The 27,261-nt window shown below is 34.2% G+C and overlaps 2 protein-coding genes, 1 long non-coding RNA gene and 4 pseudogenes across 3 annotated transcripts in view; 1 reads left to right on the top strand and 6 right to left on the bottom strand.

The window, feature by feature from the left end:
- Nucleotides 1–336: 336 nt before the first annotated feature.
- LOC120186686 lies at nt 337–1,746 on the bottom strand (annotated as a pseudogene).
- A 4,996-nt stretch (nt 1,747–6,742) lies between these two features.
- On the bottom strand, nt 6,743–8,032 carry LOC120186684 (annotated as a pseudogene).
- A 4,117-nt stretch (nt 8,033–12,149) lies between these two features.
- Nucleotides 12,150–13,163, bottom strand: LOC120186685 (transcription factor MYB41-like). The gene is made up of 3 exons (XM_039190564.1): nt 12,971–13,163; nt 12,746–12,875; nt 12,150–12,637 (listed from the first exon to the last, which is right to left on the bottom strand). The coding sequence occupies exons 1-3, from the start codon at nt 13,101–13,103 to the stop codon at nt 12,169–12,171; spliced, it is 732 nt and encodes a 243-aa protein (XP_039046495.1). The 5' UTR covers nt 13,104–13,163; the 3' UTR covers nt 12,150–12,168.
- A 4,056-nt stretch (nt 13,164–17,219) lies between these two features.
- Nucleotides 17,220–27,261, top strand: part of LOC120186787 (probable plastid-lipid-associated protein 14, chloroplastic) — a 30,694-nt gene continuing 20,652 nt past the window's right edge. The window contains exons 1-2 of the mRNA XM_039190638.1: nt 17,220–17,235; nt 18,254–18,258. The gene's annotated coding sequence lies outside the window, so the exon portion shown is untranslated. The remainder of the gene's footprint in view (nt 17,236–18,253; nt 18,259–27,261) is intronic.
- On the bottom strand, nt 17,417–18,300 carry LOC120186789. Its single transcript, XR_005522230.1, has 3 exons — nt 18,192–18,300; nt 17,558–17,645; nt 17,417–17,458 (listed from the first exon to the last, which is right to left on the bottom strand). It is a non-coding gene; the product is annotated as an uncharacterized LOC120186789 (long non-coding RNA).
- On the bottom strand, nt 21,447–22,849 carry LOC120186757 (annotated as a pseudogene).
- On the bottom strand, nt 23,037–24,495 carry LOC120186756 (annotated as a pseudogene).

Raw genomic sequence — 27,261 nt, 5'->3', positions numbered from 1 at the left:
TGTTTTAGTATTCAAACTTTAATTTTTTCAAAATCATAACTTTAGTTTTTGTTCATTTAGTACTTCGTTAAAAATTTTAGTTTTTGTTTCATTTTAGTACCCGTCAAAATTTAACCTTAAGTTTTGAAAAAAATTGAAAGTTTAGTACTAAAACGGACCAAAACCGTTACTTTAGGTACTAGACGTGTTGTTTTTAAAGAAGGGTACTTAAAATGAAACTAAACGTAGACATGATTTTGAAAAATATTAAAAGTTTAAGTATTAAATATATCAAAGTGATAGTTTAGTACTAGATGCATAGTTTACCCAAAACAAAATGATAATAAAATAGTTTCCATTAGCCAATAACAAAATTAAGAATACTATTGTTGTTGTATTAGTCTACTCTCACTGTTATTCTTCTACAAGACACCAAAAGAATCCCTCCCACCTTCAATTCGAAGCCATGTTCTGTCTTGTTCCGATGCCTAAAACAAAAGAGAACATGAAACAACGATTCTCTTGTCGTCTCTCCCGGCTGTAATTTCACTGTCCGAACTAGAAACCATATCGAGCATCGACCGGTCATCGTCTTCCTCCATCTCTTGCATTGAATCGTAGCACTTTAACATGTTTTCCTGCAACCAAATCACAGCGTTTAATGAAATTAAAACAAATATTTCCCCTTGAAGTGATGGGAAAATTAAGAATATCAGATTACCTTATTTACATATGAACAGCAGGAAATGGCTTTTCTAAAGCAGGGGAATTGCAAGGGAAAGAGTTCATGGGAGGTGAGAGAAGTGCCGATGCTGCAATGATGATGGCTGAACTCTAAAAGCTTAATGACGTTTCAGAGCTATTAATCTGAGCTTTCAAGATGATTTCGAAAGCTCGAGCTTTGAGGGCTTGTGTTAACGGAGTGTCCTTGAGTTCGAACAAGAAATGAAGAACGATACGAAGGAAAAAGGAGTAATCGAACGCATTCGCCATATCCCCCAAGATTAAGTCTCCATGCGCTGTATCGACTGTGCATCAAATACTAATCTTCCATCGTCCTATATAAACGCCCCGGATTAACATTAGATTTTGAGTTCGAACACGAACGTTTTGTATATATTGTTACCTGAGAGAGAGAAAACTCTGTTCCCATCATCTTGGCAGCCAGGGAAAACGCAAGAGCTTGCCACAAGTCTCACAATCCATGTCTTCGTTTTGCTGCAAAAAACATCAACATCTGTTAGCTTTGCAGCTCCACAATATTTTAATACCTGAAGAGGTAAGGACAATATTTCACCGCCATTCTTTGTCTGGATAAGAACCGGTCAAGATAATTAATAGCAAGAAAAGACAAGAAAGGTCCGAATTCGCCAGAAAACTGAAACAAAATCCAAAAAGAAGCAAATTCAGTGAATATGCGGGAGCACAACACAATGAGTAGGTAAATCAAGTTACCTGTGAGATTGAAGCGATGGCTTCTCGTCTGATAGAATCAGTGTGAAGATCTCCAGCTTTGAGAGACTGAATGTAATTGTGAGAGGCATATGATCAGATTCAAGCAGGAAGAGTGAGGGTCGAAGTGATTGAAGCTGGATAATGGGTTTTCCAGATCGAACTCCATTTATTGATTAAACGATGATTATGCTTAAGCTTAGTGGCGTTGAAGAGAAAGCAACATTGAAGTGTAATGATGGTAAAACACAAGCACGGCAAAAGAGAGTTTGCTTCTGGTTTTTTTCTCTTTCTCGAAAGATGGAGTTTGGTGCTTGTGTGTAGTTCTATTTAAATGGACTGATAACCTAAATCTTTATATAATTCTATTTTGAGTTTGGGCCTAATTTTTCCAAGATGAATAGATAGGACCTAAGATTTTCCTTCTGGATAGTTGACTAACCCTATATTTTCCTCGCCCCTTCAAAGTTACGGTGAAACTTGATATCATTTTGGGTAAACTACATCACATGTCACCAAACTTTGGGCATTGAATCGTTTATACCATTGAACTTTCAATTTTACCAATTATAACATTAAATTTTGATTTTCGTTTAAATGTTACCACTAGGACGGTAAATGAGACGAGACAGATCACGAGCTACTCGAGATCAACTCGGTCAATGCTAGATAAATACTCGGATCGAATGGACTCAACTCGAGCTCGACTCGAGTTCTTAACGAGCCGAAACGAGCTACTTGATACTCAACTCGAAAAGCTCATGAGCAGCTCGAAAATATAATATATTCAGATTTTATTTTTTTTAAATAAATTATTAATAATATTAACATTTATGTATTGACCTTTTTAAAAAAAAAAATACAATAAAGTTTTCATGTATTTAAGGTTTAGGCTCAAGTTTGAGTTTGAGGTTTCAATCGAGTTAAGTTTAAGATGTTTTTTTCATTTCTACTTTTTCGAGCTACTCACGAGCTTCAATTCAGGATTTCGAGTTCGATTCGAGCTAGAAAATTTTAAGCTCACGAGTTTTCGAGTCGATTTGAGCTATGTTTCAAAGTTTTCGAGTCAAGTAGCTCGGCTCGTTTACACCCCTAGTTACCACTGGACTGTTAAATCATTAACAATCGGATCAAAATGATGTCGTTTTGATGAGGTGTCTACGTTGGCAATCGTCATCCACGTTATCATGCCATTAACGATTTAACGGATCAATGATATAATTGAAATGAAAATCAAAGATCAGTGCTATAATTGACAAAATTAAAAGTTCAGTGGTATAAACGATACAATGCCTAAAGTTCAGTGGCATGTAATGTAGTTTACCCATCATTTTTTTACTACAAATAAGTCGCAAAGCGTGTGAAGAAATGATATTGATACATGCAACTGCCACAATTTTCTATGTAAATTTTTCACCTAATTAGGTGGATTACTTACCCAATGTGAAAAAATGACAAATGCAGGTCGTTAACGTATATGGATAAAATAATTAAATGATAATCGATTAGAGAAACGATAATGAATAGGATATAATAAAATTGGTTAAAATAACAAGACTCTCAAATGCACCTACTTTTGAAACCATATACATTTAACAACTTTGACTCCCACAAGGAGCTAGTGTTGGAGCAGATATATATTGATGTTGCCTGCAAATATTGATCACAACTACTACCAGAAATGCAAATATACGTGCATGTTATACTTATATGTTTAGTGTTCACATACAACAATTTTATCATTCTAATCTTTTCACCTTAAAGTTTAGGTTAGGGGTGGCTCCTCCAGTTTAAGACCAGAGCATGTCTAAGACTCAATTGGGATTTACATAGGAATTTACAGATTACCCACTAAGAATTCGTATTTGATTTTCCAAGTTCAAATTCTTGAATTTCAATCACTTATACCAACACTCATTTACATTTTATCATTCTAATTATGATTAGAGTCGAGAAAAAATATACTTATGTTATTGTAAAATTAAATTGGTATTATAAGTAATTGCGTTCTTAAAATATAAACTGGAAGATGTTGAAGCAATTGATTTTTTTTTTGGGGAGGGGAAGGACATGGTTTTGGTGCTTAAAAAACGTGTCTCTCGTGTTATTTTTTAATGTGATCATTCAACTCAGAAAATAAATCTAATGTGATATTTTGACTAACTTTTTTTATCGTTAACTGTTATGATAATGACGTGACAATTCACGGCGCTGACGTGGCGGTCCACGGTACCAACGCAACGATCCACTATAGTTGATAACATGATAGATAACATGTCAGATGGGCAAATTGATGACTCAAACATGGTAGATAGACTGCCACATCAGCATCGTGGACTGCCATACCAGCACCATTAACTGTCACGTCAGCACCATAACGGTCAACGATAGAAAACATTGGTCAAAGGGCTACATTGGATTTGTTTTCTGAGTTGGAGGGTCACATTTAGAGAAAAAATAGTACGATTGCCACATTAGATTTTTCCCAAAAGTATAGGGGATTTTGATGCCTTTTTCCCAAATTTTTTAAACCCAAACTTCAAAGAAACTCAACAATTCATACTTAACTCCTAAAAGAATCCGAAGAAGCAGTCATTCTACAATGACATGGACAGCACTCAACGTTCATTAATAGTTAATTAATTAATAGTATTATGTTTGAAAAAAGTAGCTAATATTCTTATCCTTTTCTCCTTGTAGTTAATACTACACTCCATAGATTCCTCTTAAGAACGAGTCTTTGTTTTGGTAATTAAAGGGGTTTCTCTCTTAATCCTAGACGTTAAAATAATGCAAATTAAGTGTGCAAATTGCATGGAGGAAGAAGCCAAATAATTTCCTTTCCAAAGTTTCATAACTTCGATATGCCTTTGAACAACGTTCCATTTTTTTCCCTTGGGGATTGCTTCATCTCCTTTATTCAGTGGCAATTGCTATAAAAATCATTTGAGATCTTAAGATTAAGTGCCATCTGAATTCGAAGTACTAAAATGAATGGAAGTAAAAACTAAACGTTAAGTATGAGTTTGAAAAAAATTAAAATTTTAAATACTAAAACGGATTAAAATTGATAGTGTAGATATTAAATGCGTAGTTTACCCTTTAGTTAAGAAGTAACCTAGTACATATTTCTTCGTTCCTTTTCACTTTTTTTTGGGGGGTGTCTTCTTCTTTGAGTAGGATAGGAAGGGATTCTCCTTTTCTCTACATTGGTGCAAGAGAAAGCTTAAAGAATCTCATTCCCACGCATTGGAAGACCAATGCCCTTTCACTTTTCCTCGAATGAACCTCAAATCTTTGGCAAAGAGACAAGACAAATGCAGTCACATGATGGGTGTATGTTCCACGCCAGGCGACCATGCAGATAACACCATCATTGTATTGTATTCCCTCTCTTTATAATACTCTAATGTAGAGAACTCCCTCAAGTCCAAAGCAAGCATTTTTTTTAAAAAAAAATTAGTTTTTCAACATTGTGATAAAATCAAAAGCCTACACCAATGGGTTAAGCTTGGTGTATCAAGCAATTAAGCACATATATGTACAAGTGAAACCAGGTAATGCATCTTTAATTGAGGTTAGATGTTGAATATATATGACTTGATATTTAAGCATTGACCTTGGGGTTCAGTTCCAAGCAACTTTATTGTTAATAAGTAAGGAATCCTATGACTTTGGTTTTAATTGTGCTAATTACTAGGTGATCAAGCTAATTTAGAATAGATTTCAAGTATGATTGATAGGGAAATTGGGGTTGTGAATACAATTACATTTTTATTTAATTTTTTTTAGACGGAGAGTCACAATCGATAATTCTATAGAGAGTAGTGAGAGATATCTAGAGAGAAGATCCGGGTTCCGGTCCTTTTCTCCATCCATGCATGGTGGTAACTTATTTAATGAGCATTAGTGTAGATGTCATACTTAAGGTCATGATGGCTTTAGAGGGAGGGGGGCAAAAAGATATGCCTATTGAATAGTATATTTGATTATGATAAATCACGTGAACTTGTTGGTGATCATATAAGAGATTGTAGTCGTCCAGAGAATATATTACTCAGGAGCTTCTAAGAGCTCCGAAGATATAGATCCAAAAGCCTCAATGATAAATTCTTTCAAAGGTTTAAATTGACGAAGAATTAGCAATAGAAACACAATTTACGAAATAGTTCTACAACAAGTATGAAAGAAGCAAGTACACCAAAGTCTTGCAACAAGTAAGAAAGAAGCAAGTACACTATATAGACTTTAGAGTAAATTATGTGTTTAGTACTTAAATTACCAGTTTTAGTCTGTTTTAATATTTGAACATTTAATTTTTTTTCAAAATCATGCCTAATGTTTAGTTTTTTGTTTCATTTAGTACCCGTTCAAAATTTAACGTTAATTTAAAAAAAATTAATTACTAAAACAAACAAAAACTGATAATTTAGGTTCTAAATGCATTAAGTTTACGACAGAGTATTAAAATGAAATAAAAATTAAATGTTAGGTATGATTTTGAACAATTGAAAATTTAAGTACTAAAACAAACAAAAACTGATAACTTAGGTACTAAATGCATAGTTTACCCTAGACTTTAAGATGAATTCAATAGTTTCTTAAAAAAAATATTCAAAATTCCATATAGAACTTAGTTTTGATATATGTGAGGTATATTAGAGTGTGGAAGAATAAGCCCAATCACAACAGTGATGTTTTCTCATGCAAGGTGACCTACTAAGTTCATATTTGGTAGTACTAGATTTTTATATTAATAAGGGTTAAGTTTAATGCAGTATTTTCAAAGAAAATTGTCAACTATTTAATATTGAATGCTCATACTATTAACATTCCTGCTAAAAAAATAACAACTCTTTTACCACTAAAATCGGTCGATTCTTGCTGCTAGGGACCAAGTTGCTTTAGTATTTTAGGTGAAAATGTACTGAACTTTTGGGTCCATGTGTAGAGTATCTCATTTGGGCTTTGATTATTTTTATGATTATCTTTTGGACCCATTTAATTTTAAGAAATGGAAAATAGTGTTCGAACCCAAATCTTAGCTCATCTTAGGGTTTAAGATTTAGAAATTAGATGTGTAATCTGAATCAATTTAAATTAACTAAGACAAAGTCTTTTTTTTTTGGGAATCGAAAGGGAAAAAAAACACTACAAAGTTGTAATTTTACACTAAAACTGATAGATTGCAGTATTTCCTAAAAATCCTACGTCTTATTTAAAGTCATAAGATGACGGCTCATGATTAATTGATCCCTCAAAATTCAAATTAATCTCACATTTGTTATTTATTTATTAAGGGCATCTCAATATCAAATGTACAGTGGGGGGACGAAAATGATAAAAAACCAAAAGGACCAACCGTCCATTAGCCCATCTTTAGTTGTCTGATAGCTCCACAACTTTACGTGGATCACCGACATTCCCAGACGAAAACAGAGCAATCAGAAAGTGGCAAAAAGCACAGTCCCACTCTATCGCCACTTCACAACTCAACGGCGCCACCCAAACAGCGAGACCAAAACGATGAGTGACAAAGCAGCGGACGTGAAAGACGCCCGTGGCGGTGCTGACGACTGGGCATTCTCGAACTGGAGAGAATCGACGGCTAACGGCATGTTCTATTGATCCGGGCTGCAACTTGACTCGTGAGGGTGCGCGGTGTACATTATGGCCCGGAGCACGGCCGATACGGTTGGTATGTACGCCGTTTTGTTGCGTGTGAGGAGCCATGTCAGCCCCATCAGCTGGCAGTCTCTGTTGAACATCTTGATCGCTCGGTCGCTCGGTCGCTCGTCGTGCTCCGGTTCTTTCCGTATTCGCCTTTCAGCTGCAAAAAAAACAAGAACCGTTGATTCTTCATTGTGACAGTGACAATCAAAACCCAGTTATCAGTTTCTCTTCCATTAATTACTTTACCTTTTGGAGAGAGCCCATGCATTTCGTACACCCAGCATAAGATGAGTCCCTGCAATCCCTCTCCAAATTCTTCACCGCCGCTGTCGGCGTCGCGTTTCGCAATCCGGAAACGTTAAAAGCGGCGGGACAACTCAGGGAACTAATCTGATGCAGCCTTATTCCACAAAAACATACAATCGCATCGCAACTCGCGTTCGGCTGAGGAATCCTGACTCGCTTGCTCACCAATGCTTTCTGCAACGTGTTGACACACTTTTGGGAATCGTCCGGCATCATGGGCAGCTCCGGCGCAGCCGGAGCAAGAGCCGAAACTTCCAAAGCGTACCTTGCATGAGCAGCAAAGAGCCAAGCTGCCAACAAGGGACAGCAGCGGCTTCTGTCCAGGTCGTGGCCACAGGCGTCGTTGACGCCGCCGAATAGTTCGCTGACAGGTCGAGCTGGCAAACTTGAGCTTGGACTTCAGCCGGAAGTGCTGGAACCGTGTTCGGGGATGAGTAATCTCCGCCCTTTAACGGCTGATCCTGGCCGGAAACTGATTGAGATAGAAAAGTATTGGCCATAGAATGACGGAGGAGAGTGAAAGAAAACAAAAGTAACAAAAATGGTGAAAGATGGTACAGAGAATCCATGAATTTTCTTCTAAAAGATTACTGGAGAATTGGGAAATGGGAATCGGAATTAGATTGTAAAAATTAGGGACTGCACTTTGAACCTGCTAACAATCATTCATTTTTTTTTTGGGTAGGAAAACGGAAAGAGGGGAGACTCAAGAGAGATTCAAGAGGTATCAAAGATTATTGTGGTGCTCAGAGAAAGCTACAAGCTTTAAGCGAATTATTGAATTTCCAGAAACCTATAATGGAAAACCAAAAAGAAATCTGTGATATACACAAGATTGGACCAGGGAATCATGAGATTTCTCAAGAACATGAGAAATGACAGACTACATATACTATTGTTAGACATGATATGGGTTTAGAGTTTCCTCCAATGTTGAGTAAATAATTAGGGTAAATTTTACATTTGGCACATAAACTATCAGTTTTAGTCCGTTTTAGTATCTAAATTTTGAAAATTTTCAAAACTATACCCAATGTTTAGTTTTGCTTTATTTTATTACCCCGTTCAAAATTTAAAGTTAAATTTTGAAAAAATCTAAAATTTAGGTACTAAAACGTACCTAAACTTATAGTTTCAGTACTAAACGCGTTAAATTTTTAACTATATATTAAAATGAATTAAAAATTAACGTTAAGTATGATTTTAAAAAAATTAAAAGTTTATGTACTAAAACTCTACGTAGCTTACTCAAATAATTACAAAGAAAATCAGGGTAAACTACATTGGCAATCTTTTATATTTTCTATCTGTTCGATTGAAAATAATTTAGTTTTAATCTCTTGACCGACGACCAAAAGTAGAGAGCTATGAAATAAAAATGACCATTTGATAGTTTATCCTTCTGTTTTGGAATAAAGTAAAAGAAAGTTGAGAATGGAAAGAGATGGGTCCATGGAGAAACAGAAGAGATTCATTAGGGCGATGGGGCTGTATAGAATGATTGAAAAGAAAGAAAGCTTGTGTATGTGCCCTTTTCCTTTTCATTCTCCAATACTTCTTTCTTGTGAACCGTAAAATTAGTTGCATCAAAGTTAGCTAACATGATAATTAATAGGTAAATAAATAAAGGTAGGGTAAAATATACCATTTCTCATTAGATTTCATTCTCTCACTTCAAATTAGTTATCTCTCGAGTTCGAATATGATGGTTGTTTTATCAAAAAATATATCAAAATCCATGTATCTCGACTGAAACATTTCAACTTCCTCACTTTCGATCTCTAATTTGTGGACTTTAGAGCAAGTTTCGACAAAATGGATGTCAAATTAGGACTCAGTCTGTTGAGGCGAAGCGAGCCATGTAATTTGAGACCGAACGACCACCATCTACGACGGTCGACAGCGAGCGTTTGGCGACCTTAGATTTTTATTTTATATTCTAAATTATGTTTATATTAAATAATAAAAAATATCATGTAATATAAAAATAATAATAAAATAATTCAAAGTGATCAAGCCACGAGCAATTCAAAAGTCCAGTGAGTAAATTAAAAATTAAAAGTATCGTGAGTAAAAGAAAGAGTAAAGTTTAATGAGTAATCAGTAACTTACCATAACGGTTTAATTGCTAAATTTATGGAGTATTATTCTATTTTTATTTTTGTCAAAAATAATTATATCTTTCCTGAGTTGTTGAACAAGCACTATTGGGTGGTGCATGTATGGATAGGTTGGTAGCCATAAACAATTGGATGATTTTAATGAAAAGCCTATGAAGAAAGAAAGTAAAGTAATGTAAAGCGATGCTCAATCATTTCCCTTTGTTTATCCGAAACAATTGTTAGGTAGAAGTGGGAGTTGAACCCTTATGATGGTGGTATGAAAAACATACAAATGATATCAGACTATAAAGTGGTGTTCCGTTGAGTCTTAAAGTGGTCTCTCGACTATAGTGCGATATTTTATTGAGTTTTTTGACTATTAAAGGTTATAAAATGGTCTTTCGACTATTCATATGTTTCAGATTTGTTCTCTTTCATTAAAAAGTTAACGATCGTCTGAGCTGGACGTTAACTTATTGACTGAGACGTGATAAAATCTGATCCTAGAACAATTTGAGTTGTATTTTATGGATCAAATATTCGTTTATATTATGTCATCGAGTCAGTGCTTGAAACATTATATTGTCGAGTTAGTGTTTGAAAGCAATGTCGGTGCTAGTAAATATCATTGAAAATATGATTTTATATCATATCTCAGTTAGTAAGTTAACGTCCAACTTAGACGACCGATAATATTTTAATGGGAAAAGACGAGTGTGGAATATATGAATAGATAGGTGACCATTTTGTAACTTTTAATAGTCGAGGGACTCGACAAAATAATGCACTATAGTCAAAATATCATTTTGTAACTTTTAATAGTCGATGTACTCAACAAAATAACACCTATAATTAGCTATCTTTTATATACATTACCTTTCATTTTATAAGGGCAAACTACGGATTTAGTACCTAAAATATCAGTTTTGATTCGTTTTAGTACCTAAACTTTGAAGTTTTTCAAAATCATACATGAAGTTTAGTTTTTGTTTCATTTTAGTATCCACCATTAAAAAATTTATCTATTTAGTACCTAAACTATCAGTTTTGGTCCGTTTTAGTACGCAAACTTTCAATTTTTTCAAAACTTAACGTGAAATTTTGAACATTGTATTAAAATAAAACAAAAACTAAAGTTTTTAACGGTGAGATATTAAAATGAAACAAAAACTAAATTTTAGATATGATTTAAAAATTTAGGTACTAAACAAATCAAAATTAATAATATAAGTACAATTTTTTTTTAAAAAAAAAGAGGAAAGTTATTTCATTTACATGAAAAAAAGGGAATAGAAACTTTATTGAGACTCAGATATAGCATATGGCCCTGCAAAACCTTTGGTAGTTGAGCTTAAAAAGTTCGATGAAAAAAGGTTTAATCATGTGTCCACAGATCAGGTTGAGGGTCCCCAACATATTATTTTACTGCTACTCGTCCATCGGGGTCAAGCTAATTGGCTTTCTGGTTAGCCCCAAGCGAGAAATGGCCTTTGCCAATGAGCATTTGTGAGCGGTGAAGTCCAAGTCGGACCACAGTTTATTAAGGATATATTCAGTTCGATTCGATTTTTCATTAAACTATGAACTGAATCATATTTTATGAACTTTTAAAAAATTAAAATCAAAATCAAAATACATAAAAATTATGATTTCCAATTTAATAAAATTTGATTTTTCGGTTTTCGTAATTAAACCCAAAATAAAAGTTCATAAAAGTAATTTTAAACCGAAAACCCAGTTAATTTTAAAAATTACTATGTTTAAACTCAATTAATTTTAAACCTAAATAAAAAATACTCAAATTAATTAAAGAAAATACAAATCCTAAAATTATTTGAGAAAAAATTGTTCTCAAATATAAACTCAATTAATTTTATGTTCGTTTTATTAACGTTTATATTCGTTCGTTTGTGTTCGTTCATTTATGCTCGTGAATCATTTTAACGAACGAACATTGGCGGACGCGAACAAGCTAAATTTCTTAATGAACGAACACGAACAAGAAATTTAATTCGTTTAGTTGTTCGTTTTCGTTCGTTTGTTCGATTAAAGATAAACGTACAAACATGGATATACTCTTGTTCGTGTTCGTTTACATGCCTAATAACATCCATAAAATCAAATTTCTAAAATGTTTTTGTCTTTTATTAATTATTTGAGTTGTAAGTACATTAAATATATAATTTGTATACAAAGGAAGGAAGAGAAAATAGTGTTAAATGTTATAAAGACAAGATGATATGTTTTTTTACAATTCAAACTATGGTGAGGAATCCATTTCTGCAATTAATTCTTATTGACCGCGTAAACTCGAAAGCAAAATAAGCATGTCGGCAGCCATGAACGTGATGTTGAAGAACAAAGTCGATCATTACAAATCCACAAGCCACTACAATAAATAAACAAACCCAAAAATCAAAATCACTGATGTTGATGATTCTACATTTCAAGTCCAAACTCTGAATCCTCTATTTACATAAATTCGCTGAAATCCAAACCATCGGGAATTTCAAACTTGAGCAAGCTGCTGAAGCTTTCTCTCTGGTCATCCACAGTACTGCTGCTGCTGTTGATGAACGTTGATGACGAATTCAAAGGCGTGGGACTCGATATCGGCGTAGACCTCAAAGAATCCAATGATCGGATATTTGAATTTTCAGACACGAGAGGAATCGTCGTATTCGGACCATACTGAACGTAATTTGGCTGCGAAACAAACGTTTCTTGGGAATTCGAGCAGCTGAGAAACCCTTCTCCGGATGCTTGCATGAACTTGAAGCTGATGGTTTGGTTGAGAATTATTATTACTAAGCTGCTGGTTTTGTTGGAGATGTTGTAAGAGTATTTCAGGGTTGTCTTGCTTCAACGACAAGAGAGTGTTGGCTAGCCGTAGCAGTTGAGGGTTTAGGAGAGCTTGTGCACCTAACAAGTTTGACACATTGACAATCGACTGGTTGCACAAATTCAAGCTCAAGATCGAGGAAAGGTCGAGGAAATCGAGCCGTGGCGCATGCGTCACCGGGTCGATCCCTTTTCTCAGAAGCCTTTTCCTTATATGAGTGTTCCAGTAGTTCTTGATCTCGTTATCGGTCCGTCCCGGCAAGCGAGCGGCAATAGCCGACCATCTGATATAAAGGAAACCGGTAAGGTCCATCATATATGAAAACGACTACACAACAACCTAACATCGACCAATTCTAAATGAACTAAAAAGAGGGGGGGGGGAAACATACTTGTTGCCCAAGACACTGTGTAGTTGAATTATCGTCTCTTCTTCTTCAAACGAAAATCTTCCTCTCTTGATATCAGGTCTAAGGTAGTTCGTCCATCTCAGACGGCAACTCTTTCCACATCTTTGCAGCCCTAAACAGTTCAAGCAAAAGCATCATCAGAACCAAACCTTACAATTACAATCAAACATACGTACATATATGTGAATAAAGGATAAAATTGTATACCAGCTTTCTTAGGGAGGGAGCGCCAATTGCTGGGGCCATGAATCTGAACATAGTTAGTAAGCTTGAGATCTTCCTCGGGTGTCCATGGACCTTTCTTGAGGCCAGTTTTGTCGCAGCAAGGTGTTCTCCCCATTGCTTTTGCTAGGCCGGAATTCAAAGTTATGTGTGCAATTTTACGTGAAGGAGTGTGTGGCGGCAGTACGGTAGAATCCTACAAGACAAAAATGGCGAAAAGTGATAGTGGTGGATCCCAAATGAACGATGACCCCTCCTATATATATTATTGGGAATTAGCAAAAGAAATGTTTCAATATTGAAGTCAACGTTATTTGGTGCCGCCCTCCTTACACGTGTCTTTTCTGTGCATTTTATGTTTATACGTATAAATTTCTCGAATTAAACGAGGTTAATAGTTAAGATATTTGTTATTATTTTCTAAAATTTTAGATCGGAATATCATCTATATTAGAAAAATATAAATATTCATGATCAAATATTTATCTTCCTTGTAGTTTAGTTATAATATTCCGCATTGTTTGAATTTTAACTGAAATTTCAAAACTTATAAAGTATAAGATAATCTACAACTCAGTACAGTACAGGGACTAACCATATAATTTGACATGGATTTTTGCTCAAACAATGCATTATGTCAACACTTTCCCATCTGGACCCTCTTTCAAAACAAACCACTAGCTTTGAGACACGTATACCAACAAGGCAGCACCAGGTGTCCTCTCTAATTCCACCTATAAAGTCAACCATCCCCTACCCCTTTAGTTCGAATTCGACCAGTTTTGCCTCTCAAAATGTGTGGTCTTGCTTAACCTCTAAAAACCAGATTTCAAGGCCAGCACTACATAAAATTTTTATATAAAATATTCATAATTAAAATTTCAGGATGAATATTACTATTAAAATATATAATTATTCGAAGAAAATTCGAATTTCAAAATAAATATGAATCCTTAATAGATCTGCCATACGTCAACTGGGATAAGGAAAGTGGATTAATTCAAACACATCGACGATTCAGGTGCACAATTCCATCCACCACCTATCTAACATGACACCATTTGGTCAAATGCTTTTATATTATACACATATTTGTACATAATCTCTGTGCCAATGGTCAACATCCTGTTGCTTGCTCCCTTGCCTTTCCTTTTATATCCATCTTTTTATTGATTTTAATTAATTAAATCTGCTTAATTATCTTAATTAATCTCGTCTCCCTGTTTCTCGTCTAGAAACATCTTCGTTTAGAAATAACATTAAGCAACGTTTATCACCATGACACGTCTCTCTTAAAAAAAGATTTCGGCTTCATGGATTTTGATCCTCACTTTCCAAATATATTAATTCTTTGCTAAACCCTAACAAGTAAACTAAATTTATGCCTGAAATGTCATCCCCTAGACATGGTCGGAGAAACTTCATGCATTAGTTCGTCACGTTGATTTTACTATTTAATCTATCTTACATACATGCATGCATACTTGTCGAAATCTAGGGTTTGCTTGTGCATGGGATTACCATTTACAGACATGCATGAATCCATGTCTTTAAAGTTGACCAACACAATATTTTACAAATATATGTATACATGGTAGTTAAAATACATATTTTTTTTGTTAATTTTTGTTGTAAGTTGCCCATGATCCCCAACAAACTTTGAATGGTTTTTTGTGCAATGTTGTAAGCCGGAATTTTAAGATTTCACATGTATGTTGTCTTAGCTAAAATACGTTAGCTAAAGTTGTAAAATTGGTACGTGAGTGTACGAAAACCCGTCGGTCCACTATTTAATGCACTTCATCCACATATCTATGGTGTCGTATGTACGCAGGCAAAACCGTATACATTTTATACGTAAATTCTTATTTGATGAGTTTTGAAAATATATTCAATTTGTATCATCAAGCTATTTTAGGAGAGTCATACTTAGGAATGAAATTGGGATGTTTAAAAAATATAGAAACTAATTCAAAATGAGAGTAACAATTTGGGGATGTGTGGTGCAATTAATTTATTTAAAAAAGGGGTTAAAGCTAATCTAATAACCTTACACCAGTTAGATGGATTTAGGAGTGTAAATGAACGGAGCGTTCCTTGTGGGTAGTTTGGAAATGGGGACACTGGTAAGGTTGAAGGTGCAAGCGTAGAAAGAGAGTGAGACAGTCACACGTAGAGGATTAACGAGTGGTTGGATTATATGGATGCTGGCGTCAATGTATATTTATCAACCTTATATATTCGACTGAATGTTCTACATGCATGTTTGGTGGTAGATTCACATTTGAATGGCTGATTCCACGAGATAATGTTCTCGAATTTTTTTCACGAGATAATGCTTTGATATTATTTGCTGAGATAGGGTTAATTCTACAGTGACCAAGAGGTTGCCATGCACGCCCAACGACCAAAAGGTCGCTATGCACGCCCAATGACCAAGGAGTCGCCATGCACTCGGGCGACCAGGAGCGGGAGCTGCATGGTGTGCATGGGGGGAGATCGGTGCATGCACGCATGGGGGGAGATCGTGCATGCATGGGGAGATCGTGCATGCTCCGGGAGATCGGTTCATGCATTGGGGAGATCGTGCATGGGAGTGTGTAGGTTGCCATGGTCCCGACGACATGGTAGGACGCCGGGCGTGCAATGGCGACCTATAAAGACGTCGGGCGTGCATGGCGACCTATGCTGGTTCGTCTGGATGCTGCCGTCGTAGGTCGCCCGGAGTGCATGGCGACCTACGGCCATCACTGTAAATTTACCCCATTCGAGCATTAATCTGAACACTGTATTATCTCGTGAAATAAAAACTTCGCTGCGTTATTTCGTTGATTTAGCCCTTTGAATGTCTAACATTTAATTTAATTTATTTCCAAGGTATTACTTAATGACATTGCAAATCCATTGTAGATTTGTTTAGTGCATATAAAATTAAAATTGTGATTATCCCACAAATGGGCGTGCAGTAAATTATATTTTAGGGTTCAGAACCCTGAAACATAATTTTCCTTCCCCATTTTTAGGTGTTTGAACACAAAAAAATCACCCTTAAAAAATGAAATATTCTCGATCAATCATCCTATATTAAATATTTTCCGATCCAACACCCTTATGAAAGAGAGAGAAGATTTCCCCTTGAAGGCACATCACTTGGGGAGAGCTTTACCCGGGTTTTGGATTCCCTTGAGGCACATTCCCTAAGCGCGCCTTCCTCATTTTTTATTATTTTATTAATTAATTTTTTATTCAATAATTTTTTTTATTATTTTTGTTTAATTAATTTTTGTATTCAATAATTTTTTATCATTTTATTATTTAGTTGTAAATTTATTTAGTTTATATTTATTATTTTCAATTAAAAAAATGAGAGGTGAGATGTGATTGGATGCTGATCATATTTCAAGTCATTTTGTCAATACGGTAAAAATATGAAACTATATTCCTTTTAAATTTTTAAATATTAAGAAATCGATCCTATATTATTTAAATTGTTAGAATTTATTTATTAGAATTACAATATATTTAATTACTCATTTATCAGAAATTTGATGTACGTTTTTTAATTTTAATTTTTTTTATTTAATTATCTTTATATAATTAAAAAAAATAATAAAATAATTAATTAATAAAATAATAAAAAATAGGAAGGCGCATCGATGTACCTTCATGCGAAATCTGATAATTATATTCTCTCTCCTCTAAGACATTTTTCACAAAACACGCCTATTTCTCTCTTATCCAAAAGTGTGTTATATAAAAAAAATATTTGGGAAATGATGTTTGATCAAGAATATTTTATTTTTAGGGTATTTTTGGGTTAAAACGTCTCTTTTTACCTGCCGCCTCTCTCACCTCTATTTTCTCTTCCTATCGTCTTTTCTCATGAGAGAAGGCCATGTAAAGCTCATGTCACCGCCGTGATCGGCGTTGGTATCGTCAAAATGAACCCAACGAAACCTTGTGATTTCTCGACCTTTCAGTTGTCAAAAATACTGGTTGAGCCTCAATGGAAGGATATCAACGGTTGTCTTCAAGAAGATGGATAAGTTTTCTTCTTTCCTTTTTTTTTTTGTTTTTTTGTTTCGTTGTTCTCCCTCCGTTTTTGTTGTGGTTGTTGCTTCTCTTAAATCAATGGTTGGTTGGGTGAGGTTAGGCCGTAGGGATTTTCCCGAATTTCCAAGGATTGATCTGGTTGATTTTTATTTTTATTTTTTTGGTTTTGATTTATTTGTTATCTTCTCTCTTTCACTGTGTTATTGAGGTGATCATGGTGAAACGACGTTGGAATCGACTCGAAGGCGGCAACTTCGATTGAAAGTGGCGGCGGCGTGGCTTATCGACAGTGACGTGCTCTGGTGGCGGCAGCAGGAATATAGAGTTTTGGGGTTAGTGTTAGATTAAGGTTAGTTTAGGTTTGGCTAGAGTTTGATTTTGGAGAAGGCCGTCATCTACATAAGGTGGAGTGAAGTCTTTCTGTAAAGTCATTTGGGAATCAATAATTCGTCAGATTTTATGAACAAACCATACGCTGTTCAAGTATAGAACAAATCATCTATGTATATAGGAACTAACATTACACCGCCTTCTCCGACTCGGCATTCCCCAAAGATTTAGACCACCGGAAAAAGTAGGCAAGTTGAGACAAACGATCGACCTTATGCTGTTGGGGAGGGGAAAATGTTAGAGGCTTCCTACAACGAAACAATATTAGGATATTAAGCTGAAAATATGAAGCATCATCTGAATCCTATAGCTATACGGATATGAGAATATTTTTCAAGGTAGATACACGTATGTTAACTACACAATTTTTAATGGGTAAACATAAATAAAATTTCATGATGAACACCATTATCAATAAAATAAATAATTAACCGAAAAATTGGATCTCAGGTAAGTACGTACCCACCCTCAGAAAGCCGTAAATCCACCACAGTATACAGGGACGTTGTTTTAGGTCCTTTTTAGTTTAACTATTAGTTAATTAAGACCTTTGTCCCTCCTAAATTTTATTTTTAAATATTTTATTAAACTTTGTTCTTTCATCGTAAAGAAAATTAGCTCCTCCCAGTGTTTGATCCTAACCATCCCTAACTGTAATATATACACGTACTTTTGATTACATTGTGTCTCAATGAAAGTTTTTAGCATGAACGGATCTTTTCTTTCACGCATGAACAAATGGATTGGGCCAAATGGAAGTTACCTGGGTGCTAGTTTGAGGTCTTCCCACGAACCATGTTTCTTCATGACTTGTACTTTTGCAAGCTGAGCAACATTCCTGTAAGAGTTTTAAATTGCTATGAAAAGAGCTGAAAAATGACATTTTCACATGAAAGGAGGTAGGTATCCTAAATAAAGGAGCAACTAAGTTTACATATAGACTGCATGAGTAGGTTAGAACCCTGATGGTTTAACTGCAAGTGTCCATACATGGTTCTAAAGAAGCAAATGACACTATGACAGAACGATACCTGATTGACAAACTGGTTTTTAAACTTTTCTGGATTCAACTTTCGTTCAGAGTGAAAAGCATAAGATACTTGAGCGTCCATTCCTGCAGAAATCGTTACAACAATACTAATGGATTAGCCGGTCATCAACTTTTCATGTTAGAAATGGAACTGATAATCAAGATAAATAAGGGTGATGCACTAGAGTACCATATATTGGGAGGAAACTAAAAGGGGGCTTATGAGAGATCCATTAATTGGTCGAGTGGTCAAGGATGCTCATAAAATATCATAACAAAAAGAAATGCAGTTTATAGGCATACACGTTTATAAATATCAAGAATCAGGTAGGGAACTTAAACTGCAAGTTAGACCGAAGACTTAACCGACAGGCTTGACTTACAATTATTCTTAATAGCTCATAAATATTTGCAGCAAATTTATCATTTTCCCTTTTAAGCTTTTTCAGTCTGGTGTAAACTCTACGAAGCGTCTTATCAGGGGACTCTTTCCCCACATCGAAAACCTGAAATCAATCACACCAATATCACCCTCAAAGCAAATATCCAATATGCTACATGAGTGACTATTGATAAGGTTCAAAAAGAGTTTTCTAAGAGAGTTTTTGCAGGCAAATCAATGTGTTCAGCAATGCTTTTGGTTGCCAATTTAGGTTTTGGAATTTGGACAGCTAAATCAATGCTAAACAAGCCCTAAAGCTACCTGAAATTCATTGAGGACAGTTTTATATGTTTGAAGAAGATCCCCGCCCAACTGGCCGCCACTTTTGGTGGATCAGGATCATCGAGCTCTTTGTTTCATCATTAAGTATAAGGTATGAATGTAGAAATCCTTCAAGAAATCAGAGTCGTATTTAGATTCCAATTAACGGATCCAACTGCATTATCAAATGATGAACATTACCATCAGAAATTGAATTTTTTCGAACATGAATCAGCACAAAGAAAAAATTGATTAAAACTAAATAAAATTATAACCTGCGTTTAAATGAATTCCATCCCATTGTAATGGACTTTGACATCGATTACACCTGAAAACACTCGTAAAATGATCAGCTTCCTTTGCTTGCTATACAAGTTGAAAGAAAGAAATGGCAGATTCAAGAGTTTTTACTTCTTTTTCTGTGGATACTTTGAAGTGTGATTTCGGGACTAATGAAACCGATTTTCCAGTTCGTTAATTTAGCATCTGGAAGCTGTCTATCAATTGAAACGTTCAAAGAGGAGATGAAATAGGACAGAGTTGACTCGGCCGGTTAACGTGAGTATAATTTTGCATGTATATATATGAAACCGCTTGAATGAATTTTAAATGTTAACGTACGATAATGATTTATTATTAGATAATTCGTTTGGTTTTAGAAAATATATATTATTTTTATTTTTTTAAAAATAATTTTTTTTTGAATAAAACTTGTTTGGTTGTAGAATTAAAAAATGATTTCTGAAAAAATGAAAAACGAAAATAAGCGAAAATATTAAAACATAAAAAGTATGTCTCAGTATTTTCATTAAAATTATTTTGAAATTTTGAAAAATGAGAAAACGAGATCTTAGTTTTTAATTTAACTTAACTTACATAGATTCAAATCGTTCTAACAACAGTTTTCTGACATAGTGGTCCCTAAAACTTTCAAACTTTTGTAAAAAAATTAATATGGTCCTTAAACTTTTGTATACTCAATGTGATCCTTAAACTAATTTTTTAAAATAATTTTTTTTGTAGTATGCTAATATAATGAATATCTTAATGTTTATATTTTATTTTTAAATTTAAGTAATTTCTTAATTTTCTAAAAAATAAATAAGTTTTCAAACTTTCTTAAAAAGTTAATTAGGCCATCGAACTTAATAAAAATCAATTAAATTCATCTTTTACATCATCGTCCATTGTGAACTATCACATCAACATTTAATTACTATGCAAGATTTTTAAATTGTCGTGTAAGCTTCGTGAACATATTGATTTTGTTGGTCAAAAGATTATATTAGTTTTTTTTCTTAGATTAAAGATCACATTTGTAAAAAAATTCAGGGATTACACTGGTTCCCCAAAGTTTGAGGCTTTAAATACTACAAAATATATATTTTATTTTAACAACATTTTTGTATGCTCTTCCTTAGAACAATATTTTTAGTTTAATTGATGTTCAATATACAATAACATTATATTCTTATTATAAATTTAAATAATTTTTTTGTTATAAATTTTCTTATAAACTTTATTGTTTTATATTTACAATTCACATGTTTAATTTATGTAATATTTTTTAATATTTGTATTTTAATTTAATTATTTAATATCTATTTGTTCATCTTTATTTTAAAAAATAGATATAAAATATATTTTACTATTTTTATTTATGAATTCCAGATTTCATAATATTAACCAAACATATTTTCTAATTTTCAAAAAACTGAAAATGAAAATTATTTATGAAAATAAAAACATAAAATATATTTTCTAAACCAAACGGACCCTTAGTTTCTTCGAAGTTTTAAACTCAAACAACTGTACTTATAGGTGTGAGTATATTATCAATAATTAAATAATATTATATATAAATATTATATTATAAATATAGGATTATTAAAAAAGTTTTTTTTAATTGTTGGTAATATACACATAATTTGTAGATATAATTATTTAAATTTGAGTCCTTTAAGAAGAATAACTTTTTCTTTACTACGGAGATCAATTTTTAAAATAAGTATGTAAATTATTTTTATGCAACTGTTTCAAAATAACTTTTATTAAAAAAAATATTTCAAATTTAAATATTATAAAACCCATAATTTTAAATTTTAAATTAAATATAATATATAAAAAACAATATAATGTACTCAAATGTTGTGAATAAATATAAATATAACATCAAGTTTAAACATTATTAAAATTACAAATTTTTTATTAAGCCATCACTCAGTAGTTCAAAACAGCTATTGAGATTATCAATGGACAAAATTTCCAGCCACTAAATGCAAACACTAAACATTAAGGAGCTTCAAGCTTTGTTCAAAAATGGAAACGAATTCATCCATGTGTTTATAATCCAAAGCGATCCCCACCACTCTATTCCGCCTTGCTCATTGTGCACTCGGCCAGCGCTATTGCTCCATCGTTCTCGATATGTGTCAGCTCGACCTTGCACGGCCTTCCCCACCCGAAATCGGTGTCGTAAACTTGTAGTTTCGGTGACCCTGCAGCCGCAGTAAGACCCCTGTTTTAATCCGTTCCATGATAGCGGTTGCCAATGTTTTGCCCTCTCAACCCACTTCTCTCCATTTCTTTTATTCTTTTTCCGATCGCTTTCGCGGCCAAAACGACCCCGTTTTCTCCTACTAGCTCGCTTTTCTTTATGTCGACGACTCCCGGTTTTAAGCAATTCCCAAAGTATCTTGCAGGTACCGGAAATTCCAAACGGTTCCGGCAATCAAACGGGAAAAGGAAGTAATAGAACTTATCATCCTCGTTGTCCACAACATGCGAGACTCTATCTTTTGATTTAATCAAACAAACCCATATGAAGGCACATGTGACCACAAACGTTGAGACGTGACATGTCTCCGAATCGACGCTGTTCTTGCAATGTGCTGTGACCCAATGCTTCAGTTTATCGGCATGAGCTCGACCTAACACGAACGTGCCTCGAAACTTTTCCGTTCCGATATCCTTGGCGGGTGTTGTATTCTCACAGGATGATACCCATTGCCAATAATTTCTTCAGTGCAATCAACTCCATGCCATTAGGGTCCTTAATCACATCCTTGTTAATCATAGGAAGTGAATTTTCGAGACAATTAAAGTCACCACACGACCTATTGATAGATTTCCAACACCTCATGAGCTGCATGAATGAGTTGCCATCACCGACCGCGTGACAATAAGTCGATCCGATGCAAATCCCGGAGTTTGGAAACACGGTGACTTGAAAGGCAATGACAGGGATCACGCGTACGCAGTCTTCGGTCACACGTGCCACCGACGGTAGTTGAGGAATAAAGGGGTGTAACAATTTAACGGATCGTGGATAATCGGCTATGACGTTGTTGAAATCTGCATCTGATTCAGCGACTGTGAAGGAGACGGAGTCACCCTCCTTGTAGTGGATGTAAGGCTTTCCGGGCAAACGAGGGCACATGATATTAGCCGCGAACGGGTAAAAATGTTGGAGAGTTAGGGACAGAGAGCGTTGCAGCATAGGAAGAGTGGCTTCCGTAAAATGCGATGCGGGGTGAGGGAACTCGTAGAAGAAAAGGCGTTGCACCTTAGCACAAGATAACCATGAAATGTCGAAATGAGTGAGGGGCACTGAGATCGTCGAAACCGAGCCCCGAGGTGGCGACACTTGAAGGCGGTCGAGAACCTTAACCGTGTCGATTTGAGCCATGTATGATGAGAATCCTGAAACGTTGTTGCTTAGTTCACAGTTCAAACTATTTTGTCCAGCAAATGCAGAATTCTATTTAAATACTAAACTCGGTCAAAAAAGAAGGTTTATTATTAGAAAAACAGATCCTAACGAAACTGGGAGGGTAAGGAAGACGAATTTCCTGGCATCCTGACCAATCACAAAGCTACACGTCACCATTAAAATAGCAGAAATCAAACAGCAAATGATCTGTGCCCAGGGCATACATATTTCCCAGTAGTACAAATACTAAACTCGAAGTTTGCTTCAAATTTTGTTCGAAAACGGTAACGAATTCATCCATTTGATTCTCGTTTAAAGCAACGCCCACCTCTATTCAGCCTTGCCCGTCCCTGGACTCGGTCATCGATATCGCACCGTCGTAATCGATGTGTGTCAACTCGACCTTGCGAGGCCTTCCCCACCCGAAGTCGTTCATAAACAAGTAGTTTAGGCGACCGGCAACCGGTGTAAGACGCCCTGTTATTACTCATATCCTATCCTCTGCCTCTCTCAAAGCACGTATCTCTGTTTCTTTGATTGCTTTACCAATGGCCTTTGCAGCTAAGACGATCCCATCTTCTCTAGTTAGCTCGCTTTTCTTTACGTCCACGATGCATGGATGTAAACAATTTCCAAAGTACGTCGTTGGTACTGGGAATTCGAGGCGGTTCCGACCATCATACGGAAAAAGAAAGCAATAGAACTTTTCGTCATCATCGTCGTGTGATGAATTATTAGCAACACTCTCTTTTGATTTAATCAAACAAACCCATACGATGGCACATGTGACCATGAACGTTGATGTGTGCTGTTGCTCTGTATCAACTGCCGTGACCAGATGCTTTAGTCTCTCGGCATGAGCTCGGCTCAACACAAACGTGGCTCGAACCTTGCCTGCTGTTATATCTTGTGTTGGTGCTGAATTCTCAGCACAGGATGACACTCAACGCCAATAATTCTTCAGGCGAACCGACTCTAAGCCACTGGGATCCTTGATAACGTCCTTGTTAATCAAAGGAAGCGAATTTTCGAGATCGGTTAAATCACCGCCGGACCTACAAACAGACGTCCAAGACCTCATGAAATGCATGAACGACTTGCCATCACCAACCGCATGACAATAAGTTGATCCCAGAAAAATCCCGGAGTTTGGAAACACGGTGATTTTAATCGGTAGAACGGGGAGCACACGAATTCCGTCCTCGGTCACATGAGCCGACGGTAATCGAGGGACGAAGGGGTGCAACAATTTAACGTCCCGTGGATAGTCGGCTACGACATGGTGGAAGTCCGTGGTCGACTCGACAGCCATGAAGGTGACCGAGTCGCCCTCCGTGTAACGGATATAGGGCTTGCCGGGCAACGGAGGGCACATGATGTGTGCGGCGTATGGGAAAAAATGTTGGAGTCGAGGAGAGAGAGCGTTTGAGCATAGGAAGATTGTTTTCCATAAAATATGAAGTGGGGTGAGGGAATTCATAGATGAAAAGGCGTTGGACAGTACCAATAGCCAACCATGGCATGTCGAGATACGTTAGAGACAACGAGGACGTCGGAACCGAGCCCGGAGGCGGCGAAACACGAGAGCTTTCGACGATCTTAGCCATATTGCTTTCAACCATCTATGATGTATTCAGACTTATATACACATAATACACAGTACTAAGTTCTATGCACATATCTTCTACGTCCAATGGAAATCATGAATATATCTTCTAGAAAGATGACGGATAATCCAATCTGTAGCTTAAAGTCCTCCTTTATTGTAGACAAAAAGTCAAAAGTTTTTGATAAAAAGTTGATTTTTCTATTCTACCATTAATTATTTAACAAGCATGTTTTTCTTAATTAATTTATTTAAAATAATAATATTTTAAATTCACCAAGCATATTAGTGATAAAGAAAAATGTTGGTTTCATGATTCGAACAACGAGGTCTACAATATGTACATTATCAATAGATTAAATTTTTTAAACAAATTATTATAATCGATCTCATACTAATAAAAAAATAATTTATTCGTATCTTATCATTTAATTATTTAACAAGGATTCTAGTGAAACTGATTTCCGAAATGTATTGTTGGAATCTTAACTCACATAAGTCGTGCACAAATCTAATTTCTCCACTGACAAATTGAGTATTCTACTTTCTAAAAATAGGTACTTAAAAGTATGTTTTAATATATATATATATATATATATATATATATATATATATATATATATATATATATATATATATATAATTTATTTTTTTAGTAAAATAGGTATCTAAAATACTTTTAGTCAAAATAAATACTTAATATAATTAATTGTTTCATTTAAGTTCTAAAAAAGTTGACATAATATTAATTAAATAACACTTTAAGTAATTAGATCCAAAAAAATACTTTAAAGTACCTATTTTAGTTACAAAAAAAATTTAAATATTTATTTTGACGAAAAATACTTAAAATACATAAAAAAAAAGGTGATATGCTTTAGATCTATATTTATAATATAAGACATATATAGAGAAGTAAGTGTCAACTAGCAAATCCCACGGTAAAATTAAGATGATTCTATTTTACAAACCATTTTAATTAGATAATTAAATTATAAAAATAACATTAAGAGAATAACATAATATTTAACATTGATATAAAAATAAATAAATTTATATTTATATTTTTGTAATTATTCATTAAATATTTATATTTTATTTATATAAAATATTTTTTATTGATATCGTAATTGTGACAAATATAATGTACAATATATTTTATCATAAAATTATAAATATAAATAAGAAAAATAATTTAAAATACCATAAACTTTAATATATATATATCTGAGCAAACCGATAATGACCGATATTGATATATATCATTTCCAAAGTAAAAATAGAATGTCCACGAATGCAATATATAACTTAAAAAAATACTTTCCAGGTGTTTATAAATCAAATTAATAATATAAAAATACATTTTATATTTAGGGATAATTATAAGAATATTTCTTTGAGAAAAAAGCGTCAGTGACCGAAAATGTCTTATAATATACGATTTTAATCAACTTTTTTTTGATTTGCCAAAATGACCAACAAAATCGCAACGCGATATCAAAACCACAACGCGATTTAGAAAAGCGCAACGTTGAAAAGAAGATCGCAACGCGATCTTCCAAGAATCGCAATGCGATTCATAAAATCGCAACGCGATCTTCCAAGAAAGAAACAAATGCAACAGCTTTTGAAAGAATTTACTCATTTTCTTAATCGCGTTGCGATTCTTGGAATCGCGTTGCGATTTTCTTAATCGCATTGCGATTCTTGGAAGATCGCGTTGCGATTCTCTTAATCGCATTGCGATTCTTGGAAGATCGCGTTGCGATTTTCTTTTGACCGTTGCGATTTTCTTTTCAACGTTGCGATTTTCTAAATCGCGTTGCGATTTTGATATCGCGTTGCGATTTTGTTGGTCATTTTCGCAAATCACAAAAAAGTTGGTTAAAATCGTATATTATAAGTCATTTTCGGTCACTGACGCTTTTTTCTCTATTTCTTTTTATATTATTTTTTCAATTAAATTCTTATTTATTAAATTAAATTAAATTAATAATTTTATATTATTTCGGGTTGAGTCAGGTTAGAATCGATTTTTTTCTCAAAAATCAGGTCGGGCCGGTTTGATCGGAAACCCGACCCATGCCTGGTTTTATACTTTTATTTGGAAAGTAAATGTAAATTACTTTAATTTAATGCTTATATACCTTCATGCTTTTCATCATTCAATTTTGTTAATATTCCAGTTTTAGTTATTCGTTAAAATTTGTTAAGCTAAATCTTTTAATTTTTAAATTATTCTTATTTTAATCATTCGACCGTTAATCGTCTAATACCGTTCTATAATAAATATAAGCCAAAATCCTTGATTTTTTCTCCTCGAATCTAGATTTTAAGACTCCTTTTAATTTAACAATCTTAGATCATCTTCTTCTAAATTCAAATGATTAAAAAATTACGAGAAAAAGAAAAATAATATATCTCGATTTCATATTAATAAGATGATATAGATTGTAGATCAACACAAGATATATCGAACTTTAACTTGAATTTTGTTGATTTTATGGGAATTTTAATATCAATTATATTACATGTATTGGTCGGTGACAGTCGAACAATGATAGATAAAAAATTCGATCATTAAGAAGAAAATTATAATTTTTAAAAAAAAGAATAAAAAGTCCTAACAAAAATATTTGGCGTCGTCACTAAACACTCAACGATAGAGAAACTTTAGCATAATATAATCGAATAAAAATTTTACCTATAGAAAATAAATTAAATTTTATTAAGAATTTAAATAAATGTTTTAAATTCATTACATTTTTTTTTCAAGTAAATA

The sequence above is a fragment of the Hibiscus syriacus genome, unplaced genomic scaffold (genome assembly GCF_006381635.1).
Source record: "Hibiscus syriacus cultivar Baekdansim isolate YM2019G1 unplaced genomic scaffold, ASM638163v2 tig00113719_pilon, whole genome shotgun sequence".
NCBI classification, from domain to species: Eukaryota; Viridiplantae; Streptophyta; class Magnoliopsida; order Malvales; family Malvaceae; genus Hibiscus; species Hibiscus syriacus.
This window is presented reverse-complemented; position numbering and strand designations above follow the sequence as displayed.